The sequence below is a fragment of the Neophocaena asiaeorientalis genome, unplaced genomic scaffold (assembly GCF_003031525.2).
Source record: "Neophocaena asiaeorientalis asiaeorientalis breed wild unplaced genomic scaffold, Neophocaena_asiaeorientalis_V1.1 scaffold103, whole genome shotgun sequence".
Classification (NCBI taxonomy): Eukaryota; Metazoa; Chordata; class Mammalia; order Artiodactyla; family Phocoenidae; genus Neophocaena; species Neophocaena asiaeorientalis.
In genome coordinates, this window is record NW_020175020.1 from 377,856 (window position 1) to 395,555 (window position 17,700).

General features: G+C 34.8%; 1 protein-coding gene across 1 annotated transcript in view; it reads left to right on the forward strand.

Annotated features, from left to right (window-relative positions):
* The window catches only part of KHDRBS2 (KH RNA binding domain containing, signal transduction associated 2), a 344,255-nt gene that overhangs the window by 310,254 nt on the left and 16,301 nt on the right, over positions 1-17,700 (forward strand). The window contains exon 6 of the mRNA XM_024762809.1: positions 8,593-8,651. Within this exon, the coding sequence (XP_024618577.1) occupies positions 8,593-8,651 (59 nt within the window). The remainder of the gene's footprint in view (positions 1-8,592; positions 8,652-17,700) is intronic.

Consider the following 17,700-nt stretch of genomic DNA (forward strand, 5'->3'; position numbering starts at 1 on the left):
AAGCTCCTCCTGTCTCCTTAAATCATTCCTTGTCTTCAATGTCTTGTAAGGTAAAATCCAAACTCCTGACCATGACTAATAAAGGTCCTTCAAGATGTGACCCCTGCCTATTTATCATATCTGTTGTTGAGCCCTGTCTCACTCACACTCGCCCCCTCCTGCTCTGAAGTAATAGCTGCTCAGACCATGCTTTTTCTTGCCTCTGAAACTTGATTAGTGCTGATGCCATACCTGTCAGTCTTCTTCATTCCATTTCACTTGAGTAGTTAATTTCTCTTTCTTTTCAAGGTTTGATGAATGAAAAAAGAGTGAGTCACTCCTTATCTCTTGTGTAATTGCTTTTCTGCTTGGCTGTAATTTCCATGAGGGCTACTTCAGTGCCACCTGTTTGATTTTTAGTGTTTTACAAAATAGACTGAATATCTATATGTATCTGCTGTGTTTTTTAATGGTTATTGTACTGTTACATGTGTAGCCAGGAATGATGAAAATGAAAGAATATATTGAGAAGTGAGAGAGGAGAGACAATGCAGCTACTTTCTGTGGGAAGCTAAGGTTTGTCCTAGAAAATATGGACAAATGAAAATCATTTTTAAGAACCTATTTGAAAATAGGTCATATTCTCTAATGTAAGCATAAAGTTGATCCTATTTTGGCAAGCTTCACTTTCAGTGCTGGAAATAATAGGAGATGTCTCCCCCTCCCCCAGGGAAGATCTGGGAACAGCTATGAGAATTAGTAGGTAACATGACATTGAAGAAAGCTGTGGAGTCTTGAGCTGTTTGGTGAAGGGTCTCTCATGCCTCCTTCCCACCAATGTTTGGTTAATGTCCTGAATAACACTGAGGGAGGTTGTCATTGGTGGTGAGGACTGATTCATGAACCTATGTGTTGCCCTCATTAATCTACACACTAGATTCCTAGCTTTGTAAATGGAACTTTCATGAAGATTTATGAAATTTAACAGAAGGATTTGATCATCATATAAGTGTATTTAAAAAATGAACTATCAATTTGCAAATTGAGGGTGGGGGCTGGGCTGTAAATTTATCTTTACTTAACAAATATCTCTGGAAATACAGTGTAAATGCACAGTATAACAAAGTTGCAGATCAAATGCTTAAGAGAACAAACATTAAGAGAACCCACTTAAGTGCTAAGTGGGTAGTTATGTTTCCTTCATATTAACACAGTAATTAAATCCCTTTATCCTTTCATCTGAAATATTATTTTGTAGTTTTTACTTCTCTTCAATTCAGAAAATAATCAATAAATCTTTAATTGAAACTCACACTCATTTATTTGTCCTACTTTCATACCCCAAAATCTACAGCTTAGTCAAGAATCAGAAAATGGTTGAAATGAAGGACACAATGCATAAACAAAATAAACTGGAAACTATTAATGTGAGAGTTTTAATCTTACCAGGCCACAGCAATCTCTGGTGTATTTGTAAAGTGTTTAATCATCCCTGATAATTTTTATATGCTACCAAAGTAGATAGTTAAAAAAATTAAGCAAAGTGTTGCTGTTTAACAAATTGCCTCCTCTGTTCCTCCCCACACTTTACAGGTCTAACTGGTTTGATTATATGAGCACATCCTATGGAACAGAGATCTCATTTATATTACTGCCAATATCTCTTTTTGCAATAATTGAACATTTAAAAGATTTCATTTACAAGCTTGGTTAGTCTGACTGACCTGTGAACAGGTCTGTCCCAGCATCAGTGCTCTGACCACAGAAACATGAGCACCAAGTGCTGGATGAGAAGCGTGATGGAAATGGCAGTGTCAACATGGCACAGGCGGACTCACTTGCTTCAAAAATAGCTTGATTATGGTGAAGGTATTATTTGGTTTCCTAGAAACCAAATTTCATTCTAGTTTTTTCTATTGTGTTCACGTCCATTTAATTAGTTGTCTTAGTAAACTGCTAACATAGCCTATTTAAGGTAAAATACCCTTCTTCCAAAAAAGAACTGAAAATTTCCATCTCTGATTTTTTCAAATTTTACAATCAATCATTAATTAATTAATCTGGTATTTTTTTCTGCCAAAATGTTTATTTATTTTTTCCAAATATTTATTAGTGTCTAAGTCTTGATTTCAAAAAGCCAAAATGTTGTGTAGAATTTTTTATGAATAACTAGACATGGATTAATGAGTTAATGCAGCTAACGTGTTCTATCCTGATTTTATATATATACACCAGTTCCTAGGAAAATTATATCTAGCTACCAGAGTAACTATATTCCAAACCACAAATAATTGTCATAATTTTAATTAACACCTCTCTAATTGTAACAGTGCATTTACAAACCTTGATTGCTATAGTTTCTAAAATATAAAATGGAATAATAATATCCATTCAAATTAAATAACCTTGTTGTGTTTGAATTCATTTGACCACTTTTAACTTGTACATAACATAATTAAATAACATGATAAATTAAAACAAAAGTAATGTAATGTGGCTTTCTGAAATAATGAAATGAAAGTCATAGAGCTAATACCATAGTTTACTTTTTCTAGCCAAGTCATATATGCTTTTAAAATTGAAAATAATATAAGAATATAAAAATTACACATGCATAGGTCAGTTACAATAGTTTTAAACTTTTAACCTGAATTTCATTCATATCAGAAAACAAGAGTGATTATTTTTCTTTTTTTATTGAATTATATTTGACTTACAATATTATATTAATTTCAATTTATATATAGCATAGGAATTCAATATTTTAATAGATTTACTCCATTTAAGTTGTTATAAAATATTGACTGTATTTCATCTTCTGAACGCTACATTCTTGTAACTTATTTTACACTTATTTTACATCAGTTTGTACCTCATAATAATCTTCACTGATTTTGCCTATACCCCATGCTTCTCCTCTCTGGTAACCACTAGTTTGTTCTCTGTATCTGTGAGTATGTTCATGTTTTGTTGTATTTTTTTGTTTTTTAAAAATTTTTTCAAGAGTCCACATATAAGTGATAACATAATATTTGTCTTTGTCTGACTTATTTCACTAAACATAACACCCTCCAGGTCCATTCATGTTGCTGCAAATGGCAAAATGTCATTCTTTTCTATGGCTGAGTAGTATTTCATTGCATATATATACCACATCTTCTTTATCTATTCATCTGTTAATGGACACTTAGGTTGCTTCCATATCTTGGCTATTGTCCCTGTGGTTTGTTTTTCTTCTTTATTGTCCCCATTGTTGTTGATGTAAGTAAACATCACTTCTGAAGCGTACACAAAATTTTATAATGATATTTTAGCAAAATGTTCTATTATTTTGAATTCTTTTATTTAATCATTTATTCATTGAACAAATATTTACTGAATAACAATTCATCTTCAAGTGATTGCTTTAATTGCCAACTGTATTATTTGGGATATGGGATAAGCTTCCATTATAAGGAGATCCACAATTCAGTGGCTCAAACAAGAGAAACATTTATCTCCTTCACACATAATAAAGCAAGGCAATTAGGTGGACTTTACTCCATGACAACGTTCAGGCTTCCAGGCTAGTGGAATGCCATCTGTCTTAGTTCAGGCTGCTATAACATGATACCATAGACAGGGTGGCTTATAAACAAGAGAAATTTATTTCCTATAGGTCTGGAGGCTGGGAGTCCCAGGTCAGGGTGCCAGCATGTTTGGGTTCTGGTGAAGCCTTCTTTTGGGTTGCAGACTGCTGTCTTCTTGTATCTTCACATGGTAGAAAGAGAGCAAGAGAGCTCTCTGGGGGTCCTGCTTTTTAAGAGCACTAATGCATTCACTAGGGCTCCACCCTCCATATCTAATTTAATTCCCAAATGTCTCATCTCTTAATACCATCACAATGGGTATTGAGATTTCAACAAACAAATTTTGGAAAATAGTAAGATACTGTCCATTACACCATCATTAATGTCTTCCAAAGTGGCTCCAATCATTGACGTTTGCAGCCAGTTACATGAAAGCTGAAAAGAAGTAGAGGACAGTGAATATAATTTTATGAAAATCATGAATAATTTGCATGCATAACTCTGCACATGGTCACACTCAAATGTAAGGAATACTAGGAAATGTAGTCTTGAGATTGTCAGTCTCTCTTATTGAAAGAAGAGCCAAATGGATTTTGGAACAGCTTGAAATCTTCTGGAGCCCAGCCCTCTCATCATCCAAATGAGTGAATACCCGTCTTCTCAGTCAAACAAAGAAACATAAAAAAAATACCTACCTTCTGCTTAAAAGAGAAAATCCAAGTTCAATTCCAATTACTGCAACCAGATCAAAATCTACAGTCTGGGAAGTTTAGGTCTTCATATGGTTCTTTCAAGTCTCACAACCTATAAAATGATAGACAGAATATCTTTCTTGTTCTTGACCTTCTTCTCCATACAAAATATGCAATATAAATTAGTGTAAAAGGAACAGAATAACTACAATAGAAAGGTCCTTTGGGAAACACTCCACAGGCAATAACAGTTACAAAATCCTGCTAAGCAGAGGTTAAGAGGCATCTAAGCAACAGCACTGAAATAAATTTTTTGGTGAGTGCATCTGGCAATCTTGGTTCTCTTTTCTGGGAGTTAAGCCAGATTTAGCAGAAGGTCCTTCCTTATCCTTATGGATAAATGGTCTTATCTCTGGGTATATCTGAAATGATTAAAGTAGAGCATGCCTTCATTGGGACTTCACAATTTTTGCAACATGCTTCCATACATGTTTGGGGAACCGAGGGTTGCCCCTGGGATTGTATATTGTAGCAAAGTCTAATGGGAAGATGTAAGGGCATCTTTGAACAACACTCATTGTCTCTTGCTATTGGAATACAGAAACAGTTGACTTCTCTAATCCTGTTAAGCCCTAAATTTCTGAACCTTCTCCCATTTTTAAATTATAGAACTAACACATAAATTAGGCAGAGATAACTTCCCTTAGCAAAGCTCTATTCAATTTTGTTTCTTCTGGAAAAATGGCCCATTCTTATTTGAGCTCATAACTTCTTTAAACCTTTTTTAAAAGCAGCAAGGATTGTCAACAGTTGGGCTTTGTCCAGCTTTTTCCCATAGTGCCAAAATATATCTAGGCTTATAGCCTGCCATTCAGGTTTTCACTGGTGATGGCATGACAAAGGTCATCAGCTTTCCATCCTACAGTATTTTTTTTCCTTACACCTTCCACCCTCCCAGTGAACTAATAGCCCATATTTTGAGATTTTTAATGGCAGTTCTACACCCCTACATACTTATTTTTATTTTTGACTAAATTGTTGTAACAGAGATTCAAAAATCAGTGACTCAAAAAAGAGAAAAAGTTATTTTTTTCCCTCATAACAATCCCTGAGGTAGGCAGTGATTTAGAGTAAGTCTGCTCCAACGTGACCATTTAGACACAAGTTCCTCCCATGCTACAGTGCAGGACTTTCTAGCATTATCTGTATTTGCATGGTAGATACTAGATCATCACTTTGAGTGCATTTTACCATCTGAGGAGGTGACTGTGAACAAGTCCAAGATGAGGAGCTTGTTCTTCATTTGGAAATGAACTCAAGGTGGATACCCTCACTTCTGTGCACATCCCGTGTTTCCTGACACAGCCACAAGGGCACAGCTAGATGCAGGCATGGCTGAGGAGTATATTTCACTCACTGTGTGGCCATTTGTCCACGTAAAATATTTTCTTCTGGGAGAAATGAGAAGTAATATTTGGATGAGCAAAGGTATGGACTCTGGAAGAGTCCATTAAGATTGTTATCCATTATTTTGCATTATCCATTATTTTACAAATGTCTTGTATGTTTCATTTTCCCCTTTTAGAGTTTTGAAATTTAAAATTCCCTCTTGGTGTGTATGTATCATTTATGGTAGACAATAACAGCTTCCCTGTCATGGTCTCGCTCACTACTGTTCTTTTTCCCTCTCAGCTTCATCAATTGAAATCAAAGTTGAAATCCATTTAGAAACATAGTAATGCTACTAGATAGTGTTTTTTGCTACTGGTGTTCATACAACACACTTTGGGAAACATAATCAGGCTTACTCATGAGAAATTTACTGATTGTGAGGAAGGCAGGGGACAGCTGCTCTCAGTCTCATTTTCTCTTCATCCTGATACATGGGAATGCTGCTTGTTAATCACATTTTCATGACTGGCAATTCTTGATCATCCCGGAAATCAGTGAAAAAACTTCAGGACTTTGCTATACATATGTGAGGGTTCTCAATTGGGTTGCATCATTTCTATTAAGATAAACATCCAGCCACCAGCCAATGACTTTAGACTTCTACAATCTCAAGTCTTAGAAAGATGGGGAGAAAAACTTACTACTATATTTTTCTTAGAGAATTTGTATATAATTATCCTGGGCAATGAAGCCCACGTTATCTTTTTTTATCCCAGCTACATTACACTGAAATTGAATTAGTGCATTATCAATTGCCTCCCAGTAAGATAAAAATGGCCAAACTTCTGTCCATCTCTCTTTTCATCTCTAATATACAGACTTTTATTTTATTTCTTGCTTCTCTTTTCTTACTATCAATGAAATCTCAAGTATTTAATATAATGAGACCTATGGGATTGCCTTGAAGGATAATAACAACCAAATAATTTTAGGCCTTTCTTCCTTCCTTCCAACCTAACTCTTTGGCATCTATCACCCACCCTCAGCCCTTATGCAATTTGATATTAAGCCATTTTCTTGCCACACTTTTATACACTTAGAGGAATTAGTATATCTTGATATAATTTATAAATTTATATATACAAATTATATATGTAAATATATATGTATAAATACATAAGCTTATAAATTAAGGTTCAGGCAGAGAAATTTATTTTTCTATGTTAATTAACTTAATTTTGGTAATCATCTCACAACATATATATGTATATATAATCAAAATATCATGATGTAAAACTTACATTTAGAAAAATTTTTAGTTGTCAATTATACCTCATTAAATCCAGAAGAAAATAAAATAAAAGAAGAATGGATGTAAATTTTAACTAAACAGGGGCTTCCCTGGTGGCGCAGTGATTGAGAGTCCACTTGCCGATGCAAGGGACACGGGTTCGTGCCCCGGTCCGGGAAGATCTCACATGCCGCGGAGCGACTGGACCCGTGAGCCATGGCTGCTGAGCCTGAGCGTAAAAAAAAAAAAAATTTACTAAACATCTTTTCATCTTATTTTCAGATAGTCCAGTGAACTCAATAATATGATCAGTTTCTGATTTGAACTATCCATTTCTTTTTTGCACTTTTGTCAGGTTTTGATTCATTGTTTTAATTACTTTGTAAAAGAATTTGAACATTTTCTTTTTATTCCATTGGAGTCATCTCCTTTGTTTTTTTTAACATCTTTATTGGAGTATAATTGCTTTACAATGTTGTGTTAATTTCTGTTGTACAACAAAGTGAATCAGCCAATTATATACATATATCCCCATATCCCCTCCCTCTTGCATCTCCCTCCCACCCTCCTTATCTCACCCCTCTAGGTGGTCACAAAGCACCAAACTGATCTCTTCATGTGATGCAGCTGCTTCCCACTACCTATCTATTTTACATTTGGTAGTGTATATATGTCAGTGCTACTCTCTCACTTCATGCCAGCTTACCCTTTCCCCTCTCCATGTCCTCAAGTCCATTCTCTAGGTCTGAGTCTTTATTTCTGTCCTGCCCCTAGGTTCATCAAAACCATTTTTTTTTTAGATTCCATATATATGTATTAGCATACGGTATTTGTTTTTCTCTTTCTGACTTACTTCACTCTGTATACAGACTCTAGGTCCATCCACCTCACTACAAATAACTCAGTTTCATTTCTTTTTATGGCTGAGTAATATTCCATTGTATAGATGAGGTAGAGAACTTTAAATGAATGAGCTTATTTGAGTGAAAAATACAGTGTATCACAAATATATGTAGATCTCTAAATAAAATTAAAATATGCATTAATTATCCAAATACTAAGCTAAATTAAAATAATATCCACTCTTTGTATAGTGTTTTTTAAAATTATGACTTGGTAACATTAGGCTAAGCATCTAGCAAGATATTAAGTGAGAAGAAATAGCTTATGTACTTGAGAAGCCTAGGGACATACTGTGGAAGAGTTGGAAGGGAGTATAAATATAATTTCAGTGTTTGGAAGTGAAGATGAAATTGATGTATATTTCTTAAGGTAATTGCATTAAAACCCACACGCAATTGACCAGATTGTCATCTTATGTAGCACTTTTCTTGGAAATAAACCTTTTATAACGCTCCTCTTGAAGTATCATACTTGTGCTTTAGAGGAAATTTGATTTATATAATTGGAGGATAGAGATAAAGTACTGAGGTGGGGTGAGAAAATCATAGCGCTTTTTGTCAATAACCTGTATTTTTCTTACTGAATATTCTTTGAATTCTATTATTCGATACTATTCTATTATTTTTTTTTTTCAAATATGTGATTTATGCCTAGAGATTCTTGGAATATTACCTTAGCACACATTTTGCATTCAAATTCCATATAAGTTTTTGGGTTGACTCCTCCTAAATACAGTAACATTGATCGCTGTCTAAATCTATTGCAGTGTGCCTGAGTACTATGACTATGGTCATGGAGTAAGTGAGGATGCCTATGACAGCTACGGTAAGACCTTTACTTTACTAAAACTGTGAAATCAAAGCATCCATCAGTCACTGACAACTCAGAAATTACTTCTATCTTTCTCTCCCCCAGTTTTTACAGAAGTCTAGACTACATTGATTTATGTAATTCCAGGGTGAGGTTTGATGTAGACAGCCAGGACCAGAAATTTGGACTGATCCATTTTGATCAAAATTTCAAAAGCAATTAATCACAATCATAGAAAACTTTCAACAGCAACAGTGAACATTAAGAATAGTGTCTTTCTTAGACGTTTCACTGTGTCCATTGTCTGACTCATCGATATGACAGCAATGCTGTCTTTCTGCTATCACAATGATCATACAGTTAAAAGATTTAACAACTTTGAAGGGCAGAAATTGTAAATTTTAAGTTATTTTTATAGCATGTGTAGTTCATGAAAGTGCTAAATAATGATTGACTCATAAGAATTAATAGTCAATAAAAATATCAGTCTATAAAATTAATTTCAAAATTACATTGTTTAATTTAAAAACCACTTAAAGTTAACAATTCAGTAAGATTTATTGAGTGCCTATGATATATCAATATAGTACATCACTCTAGAAGTGTCGTTTCTGGTTCCTGAAAATATATGTGCAGCATCACCAGTTGACTGCCTTGAAAAATAACATTCATTTAAATGTTCCCAAGTCCTGGATTTTTATTAAAATAATACCAAGACCACTCTGTTCCTCTTTATGAGGAGCAGTAAAGGAGATAATGAACATTTCCTGTGTTCAGGTCTCCACATGATGGTGTAGTGCTCCATCAGGACAGGGAAGGGAAGGTCCAAACATCAGCGAAAAAGTAGTGCACCCTACTTGGAACCAGAGGTATCAAATCAACTCACTTCTCTGGTGACTCTCATGGGGCCAACTCAGAAGTAGGAGCATAAAAATAAGCCACCATCACAATCACTGCTATCCATAAGCTGAGTACCTACATATATTTTCTTATTTTTTTCTTTATAATATATTGAAATTTGAAGTATTTTATCTCCATTTTATAGTAAAAATGCACATTTGTCTTTTATGTGCAAAGGTATTGTCAGTCTCCAGGAATATGATGGTGTACACGATAGATATTGTCCCTCCCTGGTTCCTGCTGTCTACTGTTGAGAAACATATTCCTACATATAAAAATTGTACCAGACAATAAACCATGTGATTCGGTAGAAGGTCAGAGAACATTACTCATGTAACAGATATTTGTGTAATGGCTAACGCATGTAAGTCATTGTTCTCAATCCTGGAGATACTGCAGTGAACAATCACTTAAAGCTTACATTCTAATGAGAAGATATACTTTTATTTATAAACACTTTTTAAAATGGAATTTTTATTGCAAAATACAGTCATTGTTTTTTTACACATGGCACATAAATTTGAGGGAAAATCCCCTATGAGCTTTACTCTACAGAATTGCATGCACTGAAATCAATGGCAGCGATGAATTTGATGATATCTGACTGCATAGTTGGTAATAGGGTATATTTCTTTTTCTATTTTTTTAAATAAACTCCAGAGTTTATTTAGATTTTACTACTTTTTCCATCAATATTTTCTTTCTGTCCCACGGTTCAATCCAGAGTACCACATTGCATTTAGTTGTCATATTTCTTTATTCTTTCTTGTTTTTTAAAAAAAAATTTTATTGGAGAATAGTTGATTTACAATGTTGTATTCATTTCAGGTGTACAACAAAGTGAATCAGTTATACATATATCCACTCTTTGGGTTTTTTTAGGTTATTTTCCCATGTAGGCAATCTATTTCTCAATTATTTACATTTAAAATGTTAATGCCATGTAATTAAGGCAATAGGGAAAAATGTGTGAATACAAACTATTACTTCTCAGACCTTCTAATGGAGGTGCAGGAGTCATCATAAGGAGAGCTGGGCTCACCTCTGTTACCTATTGTGGGCTTTCCTGGGTGTTGAGCACTTCTGCTGCTGCCAAGTCTAGAGACAAACAGTCTCTATCACTTTATAAGCTACTCCTGCTCATAAGCACTAGCTTTTATTCTGGGTTAAATTAAAATTTACCAACAAGCAATTCTCTGCACACAGAAAGCAGTTGATAAATCTTTTCAGTAAAGTAATGAAGAAAATGTGGATAGTGGTTTGACTGTCTGGACAGGGTAAGAATTATATTAGGCAGGAAATTTTAAGTAATAACTTTTACTACCTAAAATTTCAGCCAAATTGGCCATATTCTTAATGTTGAAAGATTAGACACATTTATGCCTACAAGTAGACTTCGCTTTAGAGTCTTAACTTTTTCTTTGGCCACCAGGATCTGTGGCCATTTTCTGGCATCATTGAGCAAGCATTAATTCAAGAATACACTTCACATTCAAGATGGTTTCACTCTTTGCTTGTAAATGTTGATATATCAGCCCTCTATGCATTCTGATTTGGAAAGTGCCTCTTGATTTTCACATCAGAAGGGTAATTATTCAGGACAGAATTTATTTACTTATTTATTTGGGGTCAGGAGGTGACATTCCAGGGACAGAGGCAAAGAAATCTAACCAACACATTGCAACATTTTTTCATGGTGCAGCTCATAGGAAACAGTGGAGTTCAGCAAGGAGGCTGCTCACAAGTCAGGGCCCCTTCCACCAGCAGTCCAGGGCCCCTTCCATTACCCCATAATCCTCTCTGCTCCCTGTGACTCATCTCTGCTACACTGGGCCACAGAATGCAGTCAAGAACTCTGAACAAAAGCGACTGTTTTAAATGATGCACATGTGAAAGTAATTATATATTTTTAGAAATTTTTTTTTTTTGCCACAGGTGTTAAGAAATCTAAGTAGATACATAGGTATGATTAATCTAAAAATAAGTTTTTTTCTTACTCTAAAAATAATACACATACACTATAGAAAATTTAGGTTAAAAAAAGGAAATTTAAATTACACTCCTATATTTACTCATTCTTTACTGTTTGTTACATATTTTACCAAGTTTTAAATCCATCATGATACACATCTTATTTAAAAAGATATAGACTGCTTTATAAAAATTCCTATAAGATTTTTCCACCATAAAAGTTTTTTTTTCAGTTCTTAATCATTAGGATAATACCTTGACAAAATGCAGAATTTAATATATTTTCATATGTGCCATTATAATTAACCATAAATATGTAGATTTGAAAAGGGACACTCCTTTTATAGCAACAGAAAATAAGAAACTGCTTGCATGTCAATCCATACAGTCATGATATTTAAATATGGATATTTAAATCCGTATAGTCATGATATTTAAATTTGGGGAGTGTCCATGTTCCCATATTCTATACAGAAAATAGAAAAAGGTCAAATGATGAGAAATAGAGCTCAGCATCATAAAGCCTAATTAAATTAATATGCATTATATGCCCTCAGATTTTGGTATTAGGTGATTATGTAAAGGGTACTTTAAGTTCAGGATTCTTGCTCCATAGGTTGCTCAGCCTGTCACGTCCAAATGGGCAGATGATAACATTTAAATATGCATGTGGAGCAGTGATTTGAGGACCCACTCATGTCAATTATAGATTGATGTTTTTCACTAATTTCCCATACCTCACATGTTAACAAGTATCCATTTATAGCTTATCTTTAATGAACTGTGCACAATCTTTTAAATTAATAACATTTACTCCAAAATGTAAATCTTGTATCTCTGCTTATTCACTTATATTTTGAATTACTAATTCCTCTCTGTTACATTTTGGTTGTGCCATGGATACAGATCTGTATTGTTATAAAACAAACAGCTCCAATTCTCAGTTTCCTGGCAACACCCAGACTTAGATAGTATGTGAGGAGGCTCACAATCACCTGCCCCAGCACGTCCTTTGCTGCTCAGGCTTCAGGAAAGAGCTGTGGGAGAGGAACAAGGAATGCTCTCCAGAATAACGGTGTCCTGCATTCAAAAGACTCATGGATGGAATCTCTCATTCAGGATTCCTTCAAAAATAGTTTGAAATAAACCAGTAGAAGTAAAAATCCAGTCATTCAGTGTGACACTTCAATCTGAATCTTTATACATCATGTTTCATGTATCACCAGATTGAAATTGTATTTGTCTCTTTTGGGCCCATAATTCATGGTGAAGTAACAAATACGCTGACTTCCGTGAATATCATGTATCCCTTTGGGCTTCATTGCAATTAAATTTTTCAAGTTATTTTTGTAAAATTTAATATTGAATATTAAACTATTTTCTTACAATGATGTAAGTATAAAATTTTAAATATTAAGTATTTTAAATAAATGTTAGTATGAAAATATGATAGAATTATATTTACTTCATATATAAAATATAATATATAATAATTTACTTATATTATTTATCGTATTAATGATTATTAAACATTTCATTAATGTTAAATTATTATTAAATTAATATTTAAGTATTAAATTTCTGATAACTTAAACTTTTTGGAACATGAATATTTGACTTACAGAAATCCCAAATCAGTTTTTGCAGTTTTAAAATATTTCCTACCTTATCAGAGTCATTATAATTGTTTTGGATAAGTCTGAATAGCTCATAATTCAATAAGGGTGCATTTTAAGTACTGTGCACAGATCAGCTTGTCTTATCAATACTTCAAATAAGAAACACCCTCTAATCTGAGATTGATAGCTAAGAATGGACAGTAATATTCTATTGTCAGAGAAGAGAGCTGTTTATTAAAATGCATTTAATGTATGAACTGAAGAGCTAATTATAGGTCTATTCTGTAGTGACATTTTAGATGACATGTGTGTGGAATCAAGGAGGGTAATATTAATACACTGTCTTGAAATGAATGAAATCAAAAAGAATTTTTGTACCCTATTCTAGGGCATTTGAGTGCCTCACTTCAAGTTGATTGCAGAACACAAATGTGTTCATTTTGTGATGAGGAGCTGGAATGATTACTATCCCCATGTGAAAATAAGCCCTGCTATGATTAAGCTGTGAAAACAGCAAAGGAAAATGAAGCTACCTGGAAATCATGTCACCATGTTATTCAAGAGCAAACACAGTTTGTTTGCAATAGTAAATAGAAATTTGAGGAAATTGATTTTACAAAGGGAGATGAGTTTTCTTAATATGGGCAAGAATTTATCAGTCATTTTTAATAGTAGTGTATATGAAGTATTTATCATAGGATTAATATCAAAGTTGTTATTGAGAAATATTGAGAAAAAAATCACTGTGATGTATTCAATTTAGTTTTTAATATAGATTTTTAAACTTTATTTATTTATTTATTTATTTGCGGTACGCAGGCCTCTCATTGTTGTGGCCTCTCCCGTTGAGGAGCATAGGCTCCGGACGCGCAGGCTCAACGGCCATAGCTCACGGGCCCAGCCGCTCCGCGGCATGTGGGATCTTCGCAGACCAGGGCATGAACCCGTGTTCCCTGCTTCGGCAGGCGGACTCTCAACCACTGCGCCACCAGGGAAGCCCTAAACTTTATTTTTAATGAAAGAAGAACTAAAGAAATTGTGCTTCTGAAGTATTTTAATGGCCAGTTGTAAACTTACTTTAAGGAGAAGCTAATTTTCTGCTCTTTACTATTTCAGAGGTTGCAATGAAATGGATATCTAATCCAGCTAGTTTTGATAATAAATTCAGATTATATTACTTCAGCAAGAAACAGCCAAAATGAGCATGACACCACCACTTCACTGCTTGCATTGCTCATTTGAAGTTAGATATACTTAACAGTGGTTTCAATTTTATTTTAAATCATGCACTCCTGAGTTCAACAATTTTAGGTAATACTGGAACCTGCATTTCAGTATTTTAGATCAGAGATTTTTTTTTACCACAGGTCTCTCACTGCTGTGGTCTCTCCCGCTGCGAAGCATAGGCTCCGGACGCGCAGGCTCAGTGGCCATGGCTCACGGGCCCAGCCGCTCCGCGGCATGTGGGATCTTCCCTGACCGGGGCAAAATCCCATGTCCCCTGCATCGGCAGGCAGACTCTCAACTACTGCACCACCAGGGAAGTCCCTAGATCAGAGATTCTTAACCTTAATTATACATTTTCAAATCACCTGGTGAACTTTAAAAAATACTAGTGTCCAGTTACCATCCCAATTCAGCTCTATCTTAATCTTTGAAGATGAGAACTAGGCATCAGTTAAAAGTTCCTGGGTGGTCTTCCTGGACGCTCAGGTTGAGAATAAGTTTTAGATGGATACATGGGAGCATGCTGATAAGCGGCCTACAGTCTTAATATGAAAGGTCAAAACTATGCCAGCCATCTGCATTCTTGAAGGCAACACACAAGTTATGTACAGTCTACTTTTAGAACAGTGGGGATCTTATAAGTAAACATTGTGTTATAGAACCAGGCATTTTAAATTCATTTTAAAAAACTATATTTAAATAATGGGAAATAAAATTTAGCCTTTTTTTGAACAAACAGTGCCTTTTTGAACAAGTGTGTTTAAACAGTTAAATCTCAAATTTGATTTTGTCTAAAGTTCACCTAATCGAAATTCCACAAAAAATTATAATCCACATGCATTTAACAACTCTCTTGAGGAGCCAATAAAACAAGTCATAGGATGGTTCTTTCATTACTTAACTTTCTGCTGAGTTAATAATACAATCATTTTAACTGAATGGGAGGCAAAAGTTGAGTGATTTATTGTCAGAATCTTGGAATGAACTGATCATGTACCAAAAAATATATTCTATATGATATAGATTTGTGTTTCAAATGTACAAAAAGAATATTTTTAAAAAACACAAAGTACAGAGTATAAAATTAAAAGCTGGGAGAACATTTTCTTGCCAACATGGAAATACACCAACTAGGAAGATATATATACAGGAGCTATGCCACCTTAGTGTGTCTTCATAGAATTTCCAGAGTTTAGGGAGATTTTATGTTTATTAAAAGAGGGCATGGATTTAAAAAAAAAAAGACTAAGGTACATTGTTCTAAAATAAGTGTGTTACACGTCATTTATCAAATATGTCATAATTTATTGAATGACTCAATGGGAACTGATATATATGAATTGCTGAAAAACTATGCCATTTGTTGAAAATGTAATTTTAATTATTGATGACTAATAACTGATGTCTTTTTGTATTGAACAAATTACTTAACCATACTGTTACCTTATCAAACATTTAGCTCAGTTGTAAGACGTGCCAAGAAGAAGAAAAAAAAAGTAGGTCAGTCTCTCTGGTGTCTGGTCATTGTCGAAGAAGATTTCAGGGGCAACCCCCTTAGTCTCAGGGGACTGACAGACACCCAGGAGGCTTTCAGCATTTGGAAGTTCCAGCAGGGATAGGTCCAGTCATGGGCAAAGAGCTAAGATTCACATTGCTGAGAAGACCAGGAAGAACAAACAAAGAGACTAGAGTGGATGCCCAGAGTCAGGCCAAACTTTGCCAGTTAAGGGCACAGTTCTCCATAAAAGTGTCCTCACTTTACACACAGACACAAGTTTGGGTTATCCCAGGTCACCCTTACTTCTGACCAGCTGGCTACAAATTTGGAGGTTCCCACTACCTCCTTAGGTTTGATAATTTGCCAGAATAACTCATAGAACTAAGGAAAGTGATATACTTACAGTTAACTTTATTATAGCAATAAGATAGATAGCAAAACCAGCAAAGGGAGAGACACATAGGGCAAGGCCTGGAAGGATCCCAAATGTGAAGTTTTCAAAACCTTCAAGGCAGTGTTATCCTCCTGGCAACATTGATGTGTAGCAATGAAAAGTATTGCCAACCAGGGAAGCTTATGTAAATCTCAGGGCCCAGAGTTTTTTATCATTGTTTTATTATATAGGCATGATTGATTAGATCACCTTATCTCCAGCCTCGTATCCTCCCCAGGGTGGACTGGTATCATATGGTAAAGGCCCAAACCCTCTAATCTCATAGTTGATCTTTCTGGCCTGACCACCCCCCAACCTGAGTCATCTTGTTAGCATAAACTATCAGGTCAGGTGTGGTCAGAGGGGTCCACTATGCATAACCAAGACACTCCACTTACTCTAGGAAATTCCAGAGTTTAAAGGTTAACTTGTGGTAACCAGGGCCAAAGGTGGCCAAAATTGTTTTCACACAGGTGTTGAGATGAGGGCACCAATCTGAGAAAGCAGGCAGAGGCTTGTGGGGCAAAATCAGAGGGAGCCAGAGTTGGTCAAGCAGTGAGGGTAGCATTCTGCTGAGTTTAAAGTCTGATTTGTATTTTTAATTCCCCAAACTTGTAGTTGGTCTGAGAATACAATCTGGGCTCATTTCTATTATCAAGTATAGAAATGACAGATGTTGTGAGTGGGGATGGGGGGTGGCATGTGTAAGGAAATCCAGAAACTACAGGTTCAGTCTCTGTCTACAAAGGTATGCCACCAAGCCCACTGTCTTCACTGAATTAAAGACGTTATTGGACTTCTTTGAGAAGAGGATCATAAAATATTATTTTTTATCATCATTCTTATTCTTCCTTCCATTATTTCTCATAAAGCCCTTATGTGCATGTCAAAAGAAAAGGTTTATGACCGAATTCTGCAGGTTTTGATCGATTCAGAATTTTATTCAACAATAATTGAAGTATTGTTTTTGGCTCATGTCAAAGAAGCTTCTACATTGTGTCCAATTATCATTCACCATTGTTTTTTTGGAAACCTTTCTAACTGGGTTATTTATTTCCTTTTAATTTAGATGGGATCATAACTCCAAAGAAAGAAAAACGTTACAAACTTAATTTAAAATATTGAGAACTTCTTTATTTGTCTACAGCAGCAAGATATTGTACAGCAGAGTCGAGAATAAAATATAAGTTAAAATTTCAAGCTACATATGCAATTTGTAAGGGATGATAATCAAGGGGGTGATAATTAGAAATACAATAGTACACATAGAATCAAGTTATTATTAAATACAATAACACGTAAAATGTGCAGGGTAGGAGTTAAACAGACTAGACAGTTTAAAAATAAATAGCACCAGCTGATTAGCTCAAGATGGTGGAGTAGAAGGATGTGAGCTCACACTCTTCTTACAAAAAC